Below are 12,811 nucleotides of genomic sequence, written 5' to 3' on the forward strand. Positions count from 1 at the left end.
TTACTTAAGTAAGGGATCTAAATACTTTCCCCACCACTGGTTGTGAATAGGTTCATGTAGAAACTACACTAGAAAGAAAATAGTTCCTACATGAAACTGCTCACTACAAGGTCTGAGGATTATCTTGAGTTGGATATGATAGGATATGATTTCTGTAAAGAGACAAGCTGATGAGTTTTTAATATCTTGAGGCTTTGAGAGAAGGCAGATATCTCTACGACCAACATATCAAACACTTGCCAGCTCACGTCAAAACAATCCTGATTGGTTGAACAGCGCTACTGGTGAGAGAAAAATGTGTATTTTTGATTTAGGTGTTAAGTTTCCCTTTTAAAGGAAACACACACTTAATGTGAATCCTCTCTATATCCTCCCTCACCCCCTCATCTCCAATAAGAGCAAAATATGCTGTGCTTCAATATTCTTTATTGTTCAATACTGCAGTGCATAATCACCACTGACATTCCATATGTTCTCATTGTCAGCAATCACTCAAGTGCCAAATAAAATGTAATGAAGACAACGGCGGAGCATGACAGATCATTCAAAATACAACATCAGCATAATAGTGAAAAAAGAAATTCATATATATATATATATATAAGGAGAAAAAAAGAAAAGCTTCCTCTCCATCAGATATGACTTTTATAACCAAAATAATCTGATTCTGAATGGTTGTGAACTTATTATATACATACCCTTTCAATAAATAGGCGTATTGAATATTAAATTAATGTTTCTTTACAAATATATGGTACATACAGGTACATTAAAATAAAAAGCACATCCGTTCAAAAACCATCAATGTCCATCAGCTTTTTCAATAATGACAACAAGAACAACAACAAAAAGTAGAACACTATAAGCACAACAATGTTCTTATGACTGCTGTGGATTTGAAGGCACTTCCTTGGCAACACATTGATCCCTCTTCCGTTATTTTGGGACCTGAAATAAAAAAAAAAACAGATTTAAACAATGATTAGAGTAAAACATGTTGAGTTTTCTATATGCTTTAAAGCTTATATCGTCAGCTTCTAATGAGGGTCATTACTGTCCTGCTAAGTGGCGCTTCTCTATATTATGTCTTAGCTCATTCAGAAATGATCAGGATGACTAAATAATGAAATAATGAATCACTTAATACGTCTTCAAAAGCCTCCTCGATTGTGATATACATCTGTCAGATTTCTCAGAACGGTGCAGACTTATTATCTGATTCACTTGATAATCTGAATACCTGAGAATGTGTCAGACTCTTCCTTTTTTATAATCCTCAGAAGTCCTATACCACGAACACTCAAAATGACCACCTGTGTGTATGAACTTTCTCACAGCCATCACTCACCAGAGAGACCTAATTGCGTTCACTGAGTGCAAACGCAATGGATTTCGGACTAGACGCAGCGAGACTCATCAGACCTGCTGTCATCGAAGATCACCTTAACAAAGGGATGACTCTGACTGCGTCTAGAATTACTCCACTGACGATAGTCTGAATCCTACCTTTTTCTTGAGAACGGCTATGTTTAGATTCAGCGTGTTTAACGTAAGCGTAAGAAGGCTGTATTCCTCGCAATAACCATTGAATCATTGAAAAAAAAATCCATAATATGTTCAGGTTTATGTACTTTTCTTATTTTGCCCTCAGACAGTACATTACCTATCAAATTATTTGTTTTATACAGTCATGAAAAAATGATTACACAATTGTTTTCTTCAATTTCTTGTTCATTTTAATGCCTGGTACAACTGAAGGTACATTTGTTTGGACAAATATAATGATTACAACAAAAATACCTCAAAATAGTTTAATTTAAAAGCTGATATCTAGCCATTTTACTTGGTTTTCTTGATAATAACCAAAATCATATTCAAGAAAACCATGGAAAATGGCTAGATATCAGCTCTTAAATAAGTTAGTAATAGTTGTACCAGGCATTAAAATGAGCAAGAAATTGAAGAAAACAAGGGTGGCCTAATCCTGTTTTCCATAACTGTATATGTGGAGCTAGAGCAGTGAGAGTAAGTTCTGGAAGTTTGATGACTGTGATGATTAGTTGACTGTTTATCATGAAATTATTAGCTAGCTAATACATAACCCTGTGAATTGTGGTTTTATTTTCATTGTGATACATTTGGAAGAGAGTTATTAATAAAGTTCTGAGAAGATAGACACTTTATCTGTCAAGAATATATCACATTGTCACAATCATTTCATGAAAAGAGGTAAAATATATAAATATATATATAATTATTATATATATTTATGGTTCAATTTCTAATGAATTTTTTGATGCCATAACCTACCGTCATTGTTTTAGCTTCATATATCCACCTACAGATATGTTAATGTTTATGAAAATCTGAAGGAGAGTTTTTAATTTGTCAGTTGACTAAAAGATAGCGAGTGGCTTCTCTCTAAAATACATTCGAGTTGAGACATAAACACACATTACTAGTATAATTATTTAAATGTAATAATTTAAATGATTATAAAGAAACTATTACCCAACGTCTTTAATGTGAGGGCTCTCTGTTTTATATCATTTTAAACTGAGCATCTTGCAGCTCTGACATGAAGTATTTATTTAACGATTACTTTCATTATTGATTATTCCGCTGACTAGTTTCTTGATTATTGAACAATCATTTGGTCAATAAAATGACAGAAAATAGTGAGAAATGTCATTAGATGTCTTGTTTTGTTAGTCCAAAGACATTCACTTTAATATGTCATAAAACCAAAAAGAACAGAAATCTCCATATTTAAGAAGCTTAAAAATAATTTTGTTTGGTATTTTTGCATGGATTAATCAATTGACAAAATAGTCTTTGATTATTTTTCTGACAGTTGACTAATCGATTAGATTACTTAACGAAGCAGCTCACTTCATGGGAAACTGTGATGGAAATTTTTCAAAATTTTCTGAAATGACTAAATAATTAATCATAAAAATAATCACCAGAGCAATTGATTATCTTTGTTATTGCAGTTAGGACAGTTAGATTAGCAGACTGCAGTTGACTGCAACCAGTCAAAAAATATCAAGAAGAACATAATACATAATATTCTTCCCAGCAGGATGCACAAGACACTGGATTAAAAGTTAATGATGAAAAGGATAATTGAAATTATGTCATATATGTTTTTTAAATATGATCTCAGTGTAATAAATGTGTGAAATCTGTTCGTTTCTGTCTCTCACTGTCTGTCATGTGATTTTTGTGCAACTTAAGCCAACAAGCAGTAAACCTGGATAAAGGTTAAATCAATGGAGCAGTTCACCCCAACATCCAAAATACATATTTTGACATGTACCTGTTGTTCTGTTTGTCATCTATATTGTTTTTGTACAAAATGTTGGAGATATCAGCCGTAGAGATGTCTGCCTTTCTCAAAGTGCCAAAAATTTACTAAGTCAACAACTGGTCTCTTTCCTGGAATCATATCCTGACAATTTAAGATAATCCACGCCCTTGTTGAGAACACTTTTAATGCCAGAACTGTTTTTTTTTTCAGTGTACTTCCTACATGAAATTTCTCAAAGTTGCATTATATTGGAGAGAAGTGAGACATCTAAGCGGCTGATATCTTCAAAACTCGCCAACTCACACTAAAAAACTATGTATTTTGGACATTGGAGTCAACTTTCCCTTTGAGATTGAATACATAAGAGCCTCTCCCTGACAGGAAAGTGTTTCAGTGTGTCCAAGAAATTTTATATTCTTAATTCATACAAATGTTGGACAGATGCACCACAGACATGTTTCCAATAAAGTCAGCTAGAGTTTTCTTCAGTTACATATATACATATAGAATAAATCAGACCATTCTCATGTGAAGCTGAGAGAAGAGTATGTAAATGCATAGACAGGGGATTAATGAGTTGTTAGTTAACCATTAAAATTCTAACTTTGACACATTAGAGGACATTGACAAGGAGGATGCATGCATGGACAGCAGACTGAGCCCCACCCAACAAGATAAAAAACACTTCTACTCACGTGCAATGTCTACGATTGCATGCAGAGTGGACTCATCGCTAATCGTGTAAGAAGTCTTGCACATCTTTTGTAATCTGAAAAAAGAAGAAGTAAAGAATGTTAACATCATGCCACTCTTTTAATTAAAGCCCAAAATATAAATTGCCTCTCCACATAGCTTGACTGTTGAAAATCGTATGCTATATTTTAGCAAGGGAAAAACTAACATTGCCATTTTTAAAGGGATCCCTTGAACTTTGACCTCAGGATATCTGAATTCATTTGATGATAATGCCATGTAGTTTGAGGCAAAACCATGCCGTTTTACTCATGCAGTAAAAGGTGTTATGTTGGCTTATTGTATTTGAATATTTCTGCATATTGGAGTCCTGAAACAGCCTTGGAAATAAATAAATTGGATATCACTGGGAAGCTGAGACTCTTGTGTGTGATGTCACCATAGTAGTATTTTATTGTAGTGAGAGCTTTTTCCCGAACCTTTACCTCACTCTATAAAATTACCTGCTGTGACCTCGAGAATAATCACAGCCTCATGAAACTTTACAATAATAAAATAGAGACCTAGGGCAAAAATGCAGTTTTTTAAAACAAATCACAGCATGGATATTTCTATGGTGATCCTCAAGGTCTTTATGTGGTATTTTGAAAGGGTTTTTCACAATTATTATCCATTCTTGAGTGGTCATACATGGTCAATTTTAGCACCTGATTTGTGTAACAAATGGCGTCAACATAAAAATTGCTGCAACAACTTAACAGACATAAGTGAATATGGGAATGAACTTCATATACTTATATCATAATGTGCCATTATACATTTAACTATTGTGTTTAGGAAGGCCCACAAATAAAATGCATTATTAATAAACAACAAAAGATATGAGGCACAGCAGACGTCAGAGGTGTTTCAATATCCAGTTAACTTTGAAATGTTCCTTTAAGAGAGCATAATTTATAGTAAACAATCACTCATGTTTTCTAATTTTCATCATTAGTAACATTAGCATGAGAAACGAAGCATACATTCAAGAGTAAACTGCGTCATCCCAATCCAACAGACCCACAGATGGATCCTGATTGAGTCCACCATGTCTCCCTGTCTGGCTTTAACTAACCTGCTGTATATCACAACAGGACATTGATTAAATCGCTACAAGTCTGACATGATGCTTACTCTGTGACTGCATCACAGATGGAAAGGGCAATCCAAAATAAGGGACTTCTTTCTCTAATTAACTCACTCCACAATAAAATAAAACAAAAAAAAGCCAAAACAGATATCCATCTGTGACAAGGGAGCATGGTCTGCAATCGTTTTCTGATGTCTGCTTGACGTCATCTCCTCAATTCCCCAAAGCAAACATCCAAGAAAGAAGGATTGCTCCATCAGTTTGGAAACTGTGTTTATAGCTCTGGATGCTTCTTCATCAGCAGTTCACTATCTGGGGTTTGAGACCCTCCACAGAGTCACAAGGTAAATCTAAGGGGCCACAAGCTGATAAAAGGGTTGGGAAAAAAGGGAAATAAACATATTCTGCTACAGAAATTGTTTATTTTCCTAATCTTAGTGTTATTAATATTATTAAATAGTGGATAGTTTACATCTTTATAATTCTAAAAACAATTTAACTAAATAATCTGTGAAGGGATGGTCTATTTTTTGGTTGAACTGTGAGCAAATTGCAGAAATATGCAACTTGTTACAGGGTCAGAAATAGACATAACTTTACTTCAAAAGGATCATATGCTTAAATAGTTGGGAAACACCGCTCTGTATGTACATCATTTTGTCATAGATCTGAGCAATTATACAAATTTTTCAGCTTTTCAAATACTGCACAGTATTGCAACCAGGCACATTCACAGTGGCTATAAATCCAACACATTTTAGTAAAGAACATTGATCTGCAAATCAAATCGGCTTTTGTGTTTCAGGGGCACTTTTAAGCTTCTGATTTTTTTTTTAAATCTTGAGTATTCCTCTGTATTCTTTAAAGAGATTGTTCATCATAATCCAAAAAACACATTTTCACTTCTTGTACCTCTTACTTGAAGTGCTATTTATCAAACTAGTATTTCAGTGAGAGTTGCAGAGTGTTGGAGATATCGGCCATAGATATACGTAAATATAATGGAACTATAATAGACTAAATTAGACACTTCTCTAGAAAAGCTCAATAGTAATGTCTCTCTCAAGAAATCAAAATCCTGTTACTCAAGATACTCCTTGTGTAGGAGCTATTTTATTTCTTTAGTTCCTGTATGAAACAGCTAACAACAAGGTCTGTGGATTTTTTTTTTCAATTGTATTTTTTGGCACTTTGAGCACCACATGCAAAGTATAAAATATTGGAGAGAAGGTAGACATCGCTACTGGAACACTTGCCTCATAGACTTAACCATTTATTGCGTCAGATGTAATTCAGTTTGACTTGCTGTGACAGAATGGATTGACTAAGCAGCAATGATAAACCAAAACAGGGAATATAATGTAGACCCAGACCACGGTCAACAAGACATTAAAACCATTTTAAAGTTTTCTTTGAGCCATTAGGACTCAGGACTAGAAAGGTGGATGCTGGGGTGGTGGAGGAAAGTTATTTCGAGTAGCAGCAGCACAACAATGTGTGACAGCGTTGGTGTAGCAGGTATCAGTGAGGATGGAATATTTCTAAGGACTGCCTTATTTTGAGAATTGGTGTGTGGGTGTGGCTGATGAGGAATGCTTAAATCAGTTGGCTGTCAGATAGTTATTAGTGGGGCGCATGACTTCCATGTCCTTATGTTGAGATCCATTTAATTTCCCCAACACTCGGCAACTCACATCAAAATAATCTAGATTGATGAATAGAACTACATTCTTTGCTATAGTCAAGATTGACTTAACCGAGTACAAGTCAAGTCCAAGTCCAAGACCTGGTCCGGCCGAGGAAATTAATGTATCTATAAACAAGATTGATCCATCTTCTAGCATCAGACTAATCTCACAGACCATGTTGCTAAAGTCAGCCAAACAGGAAACGTTCAGTACAGCTGATCCCTGATCAGCGGCCAGGAACAACTTGACTTGTTCTCAATATCTGAGCCTGAGAGCAAGACAACAGTTTCAAGCGCAACACGCCAAGACAAGTGCAAGACTTTTAAAAAAAATAACTGGTCTCGAGGCCAGACTGGAGTACTACTGGAGTTCATCATGACAAATAACAGACTTGGGATTATTACAAATAAAATAGAGGTAAGAGAAACCGTGTATTTTTGGATTTTAGGGTGAACTACCCCTTGAAGGGGCAATTTATGTCATGAAAGTTAAGGTTACTTGTCATTTATTTAACACTCAAAAACTCAGCTAACCTCCTTCACTAGAACTGTGTGTGCGTTTGATTTGATTGACAGCAGCAACCAGCCCATTAGACTTGAACAAGTGTGTAACATCAACTAAGCCCTGCCCAGTGAAAAGAGCAAAGAAGAAGGAAAAACTGAACTCAATTGAAATAACCAAAACAGATCCAACAATGGGGAAAAATGTTTTTGTGTGGGAACAAATCACTCACAGTAAGAGGCTGATTGAAAGAATATATGTCCTGGACTTTAAAGCATTATATGATCAAAGCTTGCACAATAGACATTAAGCACATTATAAAAAGAGCCACATGTGAGGGAAGAAAGGCATACATACATGCTGGTCTGGAACAATCCCTTGTGTTGTGATAAAGTCTATGAAAGTGTGTTCTGCACTCCGACGAGAACTTGACTGGTCCTGCTTAATAGAAAAGGTCTTATCAGGCAAAATGAAAAAAAATTTCAAGGGCTTATTTATATATTCTTTAGTTACTTTGCAAGTATACAGCATAACTGCACCTAAGCCTGTAGTGGATATGTAAGTACGAAACAGAGAAATAAAAGATAGATCACAAAATTAAAGTGAACAGTGCACTGATCAGACGTGGTTAAGGAGTCGGTGTTCAACTAGACTGAGTGAACAGAGGACTCAGTTATAATCACTTCTGAGAGGTTAAACTTTAAACTTTCAGATTTTCACACCAATAATGGCGTCTACTCACAGGTCCTGAGACAAATAATCAGCTTAACCTTGCATTGCCTTCAACTTAATTCTGTCAGCTTTAGACCATGTGCTGTTTCTCTGCACTACTGCCCTACAGTTAAGCCAGGCAGCCTTCCTCTGACCCACAGCAGTGCCAGTGTTCAAGAAGACTTAAGCATACTATATGTGGCTCACAGGAATAGTTTTCTCAAAGGGGGCAAAACTACGTACTTCCAGCCAAAGGTTGCTTGGGAAAACTGCCAAATATGCTCTTAAAATGTTGAACTGTTAAAAACAGTTTTATAATGTCTGGAAAGGAGATCAGCGGAATGCAATCAAGGCTGAAACTTTACACTCATGCGTAGTATTTGATGGGGATTTTCTTACCTGTGAAATGCTGAATGAATTTGCCTTTCATGTTTACATCTCTAGGAACAATTTCTGGAAAGGAAAAGCACTGTTAGTATGTCAATCATCATTTCACAACAAGGGAGAACTTGTCAGTAATCACGATGAATATGATTGTCATTGTTAAAGTCACTTGCATGTATCAGGTTTCAGGTTCATACTTGGATTTTGGGTCTCTACTTAAAAATATTTACTTGCTTTAATGTTTAGAAAACATAATTTTCCTCAAATTGTCTGTCTGAAAATATCCACTCCTCCTGAAAAAAACTCAGTCTGCTTTGATTGGCCTGTGTTTCTGTGTTTTCCACATCTGCACAATGGATGAATTATAGAACTGGATACTCAGCCATGCAGCCAATTCCTCAGGTGGCCACTCTAGGTATTGCATTGATAACATCCACCCGCAGCCCACAAAGCAATTTCCCCCAAAGACCGACATTATAAAAGAGACTCTGATTATTAGAGACTCTCATTACTGTCATGACTTTTTGATCCCTGGATGTTTCATATATAAAACTTCCCTTGAGCCAAGAAAAGTTATTTAAAATCCTGTGACATCATGAAAATGTAAAATCTATGAGCCAAGGAGAAATTCTCTCAATTCTGCAAACAATTCTCATTGGACTGAATAGACGCCTCCTTTATGACCGATATCCAGCTCTGTTCATTCATACATGGAATGAGCACTGTCTACCTATATACAGCACATTTGTGGCAATATGATTCACAATATTTTTTATAATAATTAAATATTTTTTGCATCATTATTTTAATTTGCATTGGAAATTATTCTTATTATGTGATAGTGTGATTTTTTGAGAGGATCTGTACCAAACAAAGATTTTACTCTTCAGTCTGTAGGTCAGGACATCTCTCTAAATACTTAATTCAGAATCATATTTTAACCCGTATTTTGCCTTGAACAATCCTTGCACCTTTTTGCATATTGCAATGGTCCATATTGCGATTTCTATTGATTGTACAGCTCTAATCAAGTACCCCCTTTCCACTCAATGTCTATGCAGGCAACACATGGAGGTGTCTGATAACACATTAGCCACGCTAACAGGCTAAAGGGATTATTATATGGGAGTTTAATGCTCATCAGAATAAGTAGATGCAAGTAGTTACTGGGCTAACATTACATTAGCCCCCAGACCCAGGAGCATGTAAGTCTGTAACTGGATGCCAATGCAGCAGGAGGGTGAAAGACACCAGCGTAGATAATTTTAAAAAGAAAAAATACATTTAAAGTCCAGATAGTCAGCGAAGCCAAAACAAGCGATCCTATCAAGAATAATCAAAAAGATAAACACAACTTTGTTTTACTATTCTAAAAAGAGATATGAACATGTAAAGCTGCCATCAAGCCAAGACAAAAATGTCAAGAATGAAAATGGAAGCCTGGATTAAACAAAGCCAGCTAATGTGGCTTGTACTGTACTATCTTTCCCATCCATTAATATATACAGCATGACAAAAAAAGAAGAAAGACACAACGCTGCCAATCTGAAGCTTATTTCTTGTGCCATACATATGGAAAGAGAAACTGCACCAGATTAATCCAGTTGTTAAATAAAGATGTGTCCTTGTATTTTGTCTGTCTTACAATAGCTGTCACTCTGATGACACAGCCATGGCTTCTGAGTAACACGCAAAGACAACTACAGGGTGAACACATTAGTGGCTTTACAGATGTTTCTCCTTCCTCCTCATCGTGTTGAAAACATCTATCCTTGCGTGACCATGGATCTTTTGGTAGTGTCACACGCACCAGTTGCTAATATGCTGCTTTTAATAACCTCAAACGATAAATTCCACCCAGCCAGTGGTCTGAAAAAGGTACTTTTCCAATTGCATAAGCTGGGGCCAAGACTTTAAGCTTACCGATGTCTGTGCCACATCTCTCAAACATGATCTAATTGATGGTGACGGAGGAGAGAATCTAATATTGTAGATAAACAAACACATTATGTTCACTCCCACTGCACATACCAGTCAGGCACAATCCTAGACTACAGTCCAGTGTTAACCTTGTTTTCTTCAGCCGTAAAAGCAGTTATTGTACATAAAAGGATTTTATCTGTATCTTTTATCTTATACCTCAAATAATTGAAGAAGTATGTATCAGAAAGTAGCTTAAATGACTTAATCTCAGTCTGGACATGATGCTTTCATTTAGGCCAATAAAGGCAGAGCTGCACCAAGCTCCTTCTCACTTGTCAGAGACGGCAGATCCGCCTCAATTTAATAATATTTAGATACCACAAATCAGAAACCAAGCTGTTCCGAGGTCTTCTCATATAGTCTCATTCCACAATTACAGTCAAAAGGAGTAACAGTGACTTTGATACAGCGTTGTAAATTACGTGAATGTGACACAATCACAGCTAATCCTTTGTCTCTCTCCTCTGCCTGATGAGTCTTGCGGGGATGCTCGCGATTGGAGATGCTCTCTGGGACGTCACAGTGTGATTTGTGCATGCGGGGTGGTCACCATTCATGTGTGTAAGATTTCACAATGAATCACACTGAATGAATCATTCACAAGTTTGGTGCGAGGATGCTCCTCCTACATCAGGTTCGACTACCTTTACACGTCTCAATCAGACACAGTTTGAATGAGGGAGTGATATGTCCGAGAAAATGTAGAAATAAGAACACCAAGTATGATAAATGTGATGTAGCCTTTCCTTTTCCCTACATAAGATGTTCCATACCTTCAGTATATGCATTATATAAGCACTTTAAATTGAGTTAGGAATTTTAGGACAGAAAGATCTGAACGCTGTGTTCTGTCTTTGAAGCATATTCTTGCCAGATAACATTTATGAACCTCCTTTTCTTTTCCACATATTTTAAATCAACATGCATACACCTGTCAGACAAACTAAATAAGGCTCCTAAATAAGGTGCACAGCACAGACCAGACCAATGACAGCTGTCTCCCACGGTAAAATGGGGATTATGCTTTCATCATCAGGACCTAAAAATAAATCTTATCAGCTTACCTATGAGTCTACTGTTATCCAGCCTAGGAACATAGAAAGGCTTTTCACGGGAGGAGAACTTCATGTCTTGGGCTGAGGTGAAGAGTCCACTGCTACAGCGCCTGGAGACGAGTCTGTCCCGTTGCTGGTTTTCTCTGATAACCTGTAAGATTAGATCCAACAGGGTCCTTCTTTCTTTCTGCTTGACATCCTTACTGTCCATGCACTCGCCCGAGGTGATGAGCAGAAAGAAGATAGTCAACAGAATGTGCCATTTCCTCTCCACCTGCATGACTTCACTGTCTGAAAACATAAGCAAACAAGTTTCAATACACTTTTTTTTTACAGTCTATTTAATTCTAAAACCCCAAAAGATAGCTGTACACTTTACCAACAGATGTATCAGAATTTCTTGTAAATGTAGATCCTTCACATTTAAAAAAAGAAATAAATTATATATATATATATACACACACATATATATATATATATATATATATATATATATATATATATATATATATATATATCCATGTCAGAGAAAACATACATAGCTTCCAAAAGTGGAATTAATCACAAGAAAGCACTTTTGGTCTAAATTATTAAAAAAGGTAAAACAAATAGATTCAATCTAACTTTAAACTTACTAGTTTTGGAGCACAAGATGCTTATGTCCTGCAGTGTGGACACAGTTGTCTTCAGCAAATTCTTCCAGGCGTTGTCTGTGGTCCGGATAGGAGAGAGAGAGAGTAGACGATTGCGCTCACCACCGTCTTTCTTGAAATAATGCGTCCCTATTTATACGAGGAACCACCTTCTTGAAGGTAATACAATCGATTTCGTGTGGGTGGTAAAGCAATGTTGACATCTTTGGTGCAATTTCTTCCAGTGGCATTCGCTCACTTTGGCATGCACCCCTCCTTTACGCACCGAAACATCACTAGTTGAAGTTTCACAGGACTATTCGGCTTCAAATACAAATTACCCTTTCCAGACAGAGTAATGGTTTACCATCTAAAAAAAGAGCCTTGCTTAAATTTCCAATGAAAAAATAAACGACAAGGACCGTTGCGCGCAGCGCGCATGAAAGTAGTTTTGGAGCAACTTGTTGGATGTTGGATGCAGAGGAGAGAAGAATCTGTGGGCCTGTAAGCCTCTAGCTGACCTGTCAGCGTGTCGATGTTTTTGCTCACCGATGTCCAAGTCTTGTGACCGCCTAAGCGCTGCAGAGAATGCGCCTCCAGGAGCAGCCATCCGGCAGTTTCCACCCCTTGCTGAATAGAAACCTATATTTGTGGTAGAGCTTTAAAAAATGTATTCAATTCGTGGGTAAGTTTAAAATGTATTTGAAAGGGAGCCAAAC

The 12,811-nt window shown here is 36.5% G+C and overlaps 1 protein-coding gene across 2 annotated transcripts; it reads right to left on the reverse strand.

Annotated features, from left to right (window-relative positions):
* Nucleotides 1-428: 428 nt before the first annotated feature.
* alkal1 (ALK and LTK ligand 1) lies at nucleotides 429-12,359 on the reverse strand. Of its 2 annotated transcripts, none has more exons than XM_059341789.1 (6): nucleotides 12,096-12,359; nucleotides 11,470-11,751; nucleotides 8,438-8,491; nucleotides 7,685-7,765; nucleotides 4,009-4,082; nucleotides 429-948 (listed from the first exon to the last, which is right to left on the reverse strand). In XM_059341789.1, exons 2-5 carry the CDS (start codon nucleotides 11,738-11,740, stop codon nucleotides 4,018-4,020), a joined length of 471 nt encoding a protein of 156 aa, XP_059197772.1. In that variant the 5' UTR covers nucleotides 11,741-11,751; nucleotides 12,096-12,359; the 3' UTR covers nucleotides 429-948; nucleotides 4,009-4,017. The 2 variants fall into 2 exon arrangements, with proteins under 2 accessions (XP_059197772.1, XP_059197771.1); XM_059341788.1 differs by having other exon boundaries at nucleotides 7,685-7,768.
* Nucleotides 12,360-12,811: the final 452 nt, after the last annotated feature.

Source organism: Centropristis striata, chromosome 9, assembly GCF_030273125.1.
Source record: "Centropristis striata isolate RG_2023a ecotype Rhode Island chromosome 9, C.striata_1.0, whole genome shotgun sequence".
NCBI classification, from domain to species: Eukaryota; Metazoa; Chordata; class Actinopteri; order Perciformes; family Serranidae; genus Centropristis; species Centropristis striata.

Excerpts from the sequence above, each read along its gene's own strand:
- alkal1 (XM_059341788.1), bottom strand. The coding sequence starts at position 11,740 with ATGCAGGTGGAGAGGAAATGGCACATTCTGTTGACTATCTTCTTTCTG. Across the intron at positions 7,769-8,437 it reads ATTCATTCAGCATTTCACAG|CAGGACCAGTCAAGTTCTCG; the intron begins GTAAGAAAATCC and ends TTTTCTATTAAG. Across the intron at positions 4,083-7,684 it reads GGATTGTTCCAGACCAGCAT|ATTACAAAAGATGTGCAAGA; the intron begins GTATGTATGCCT and ends TTCTTTTTTCAG.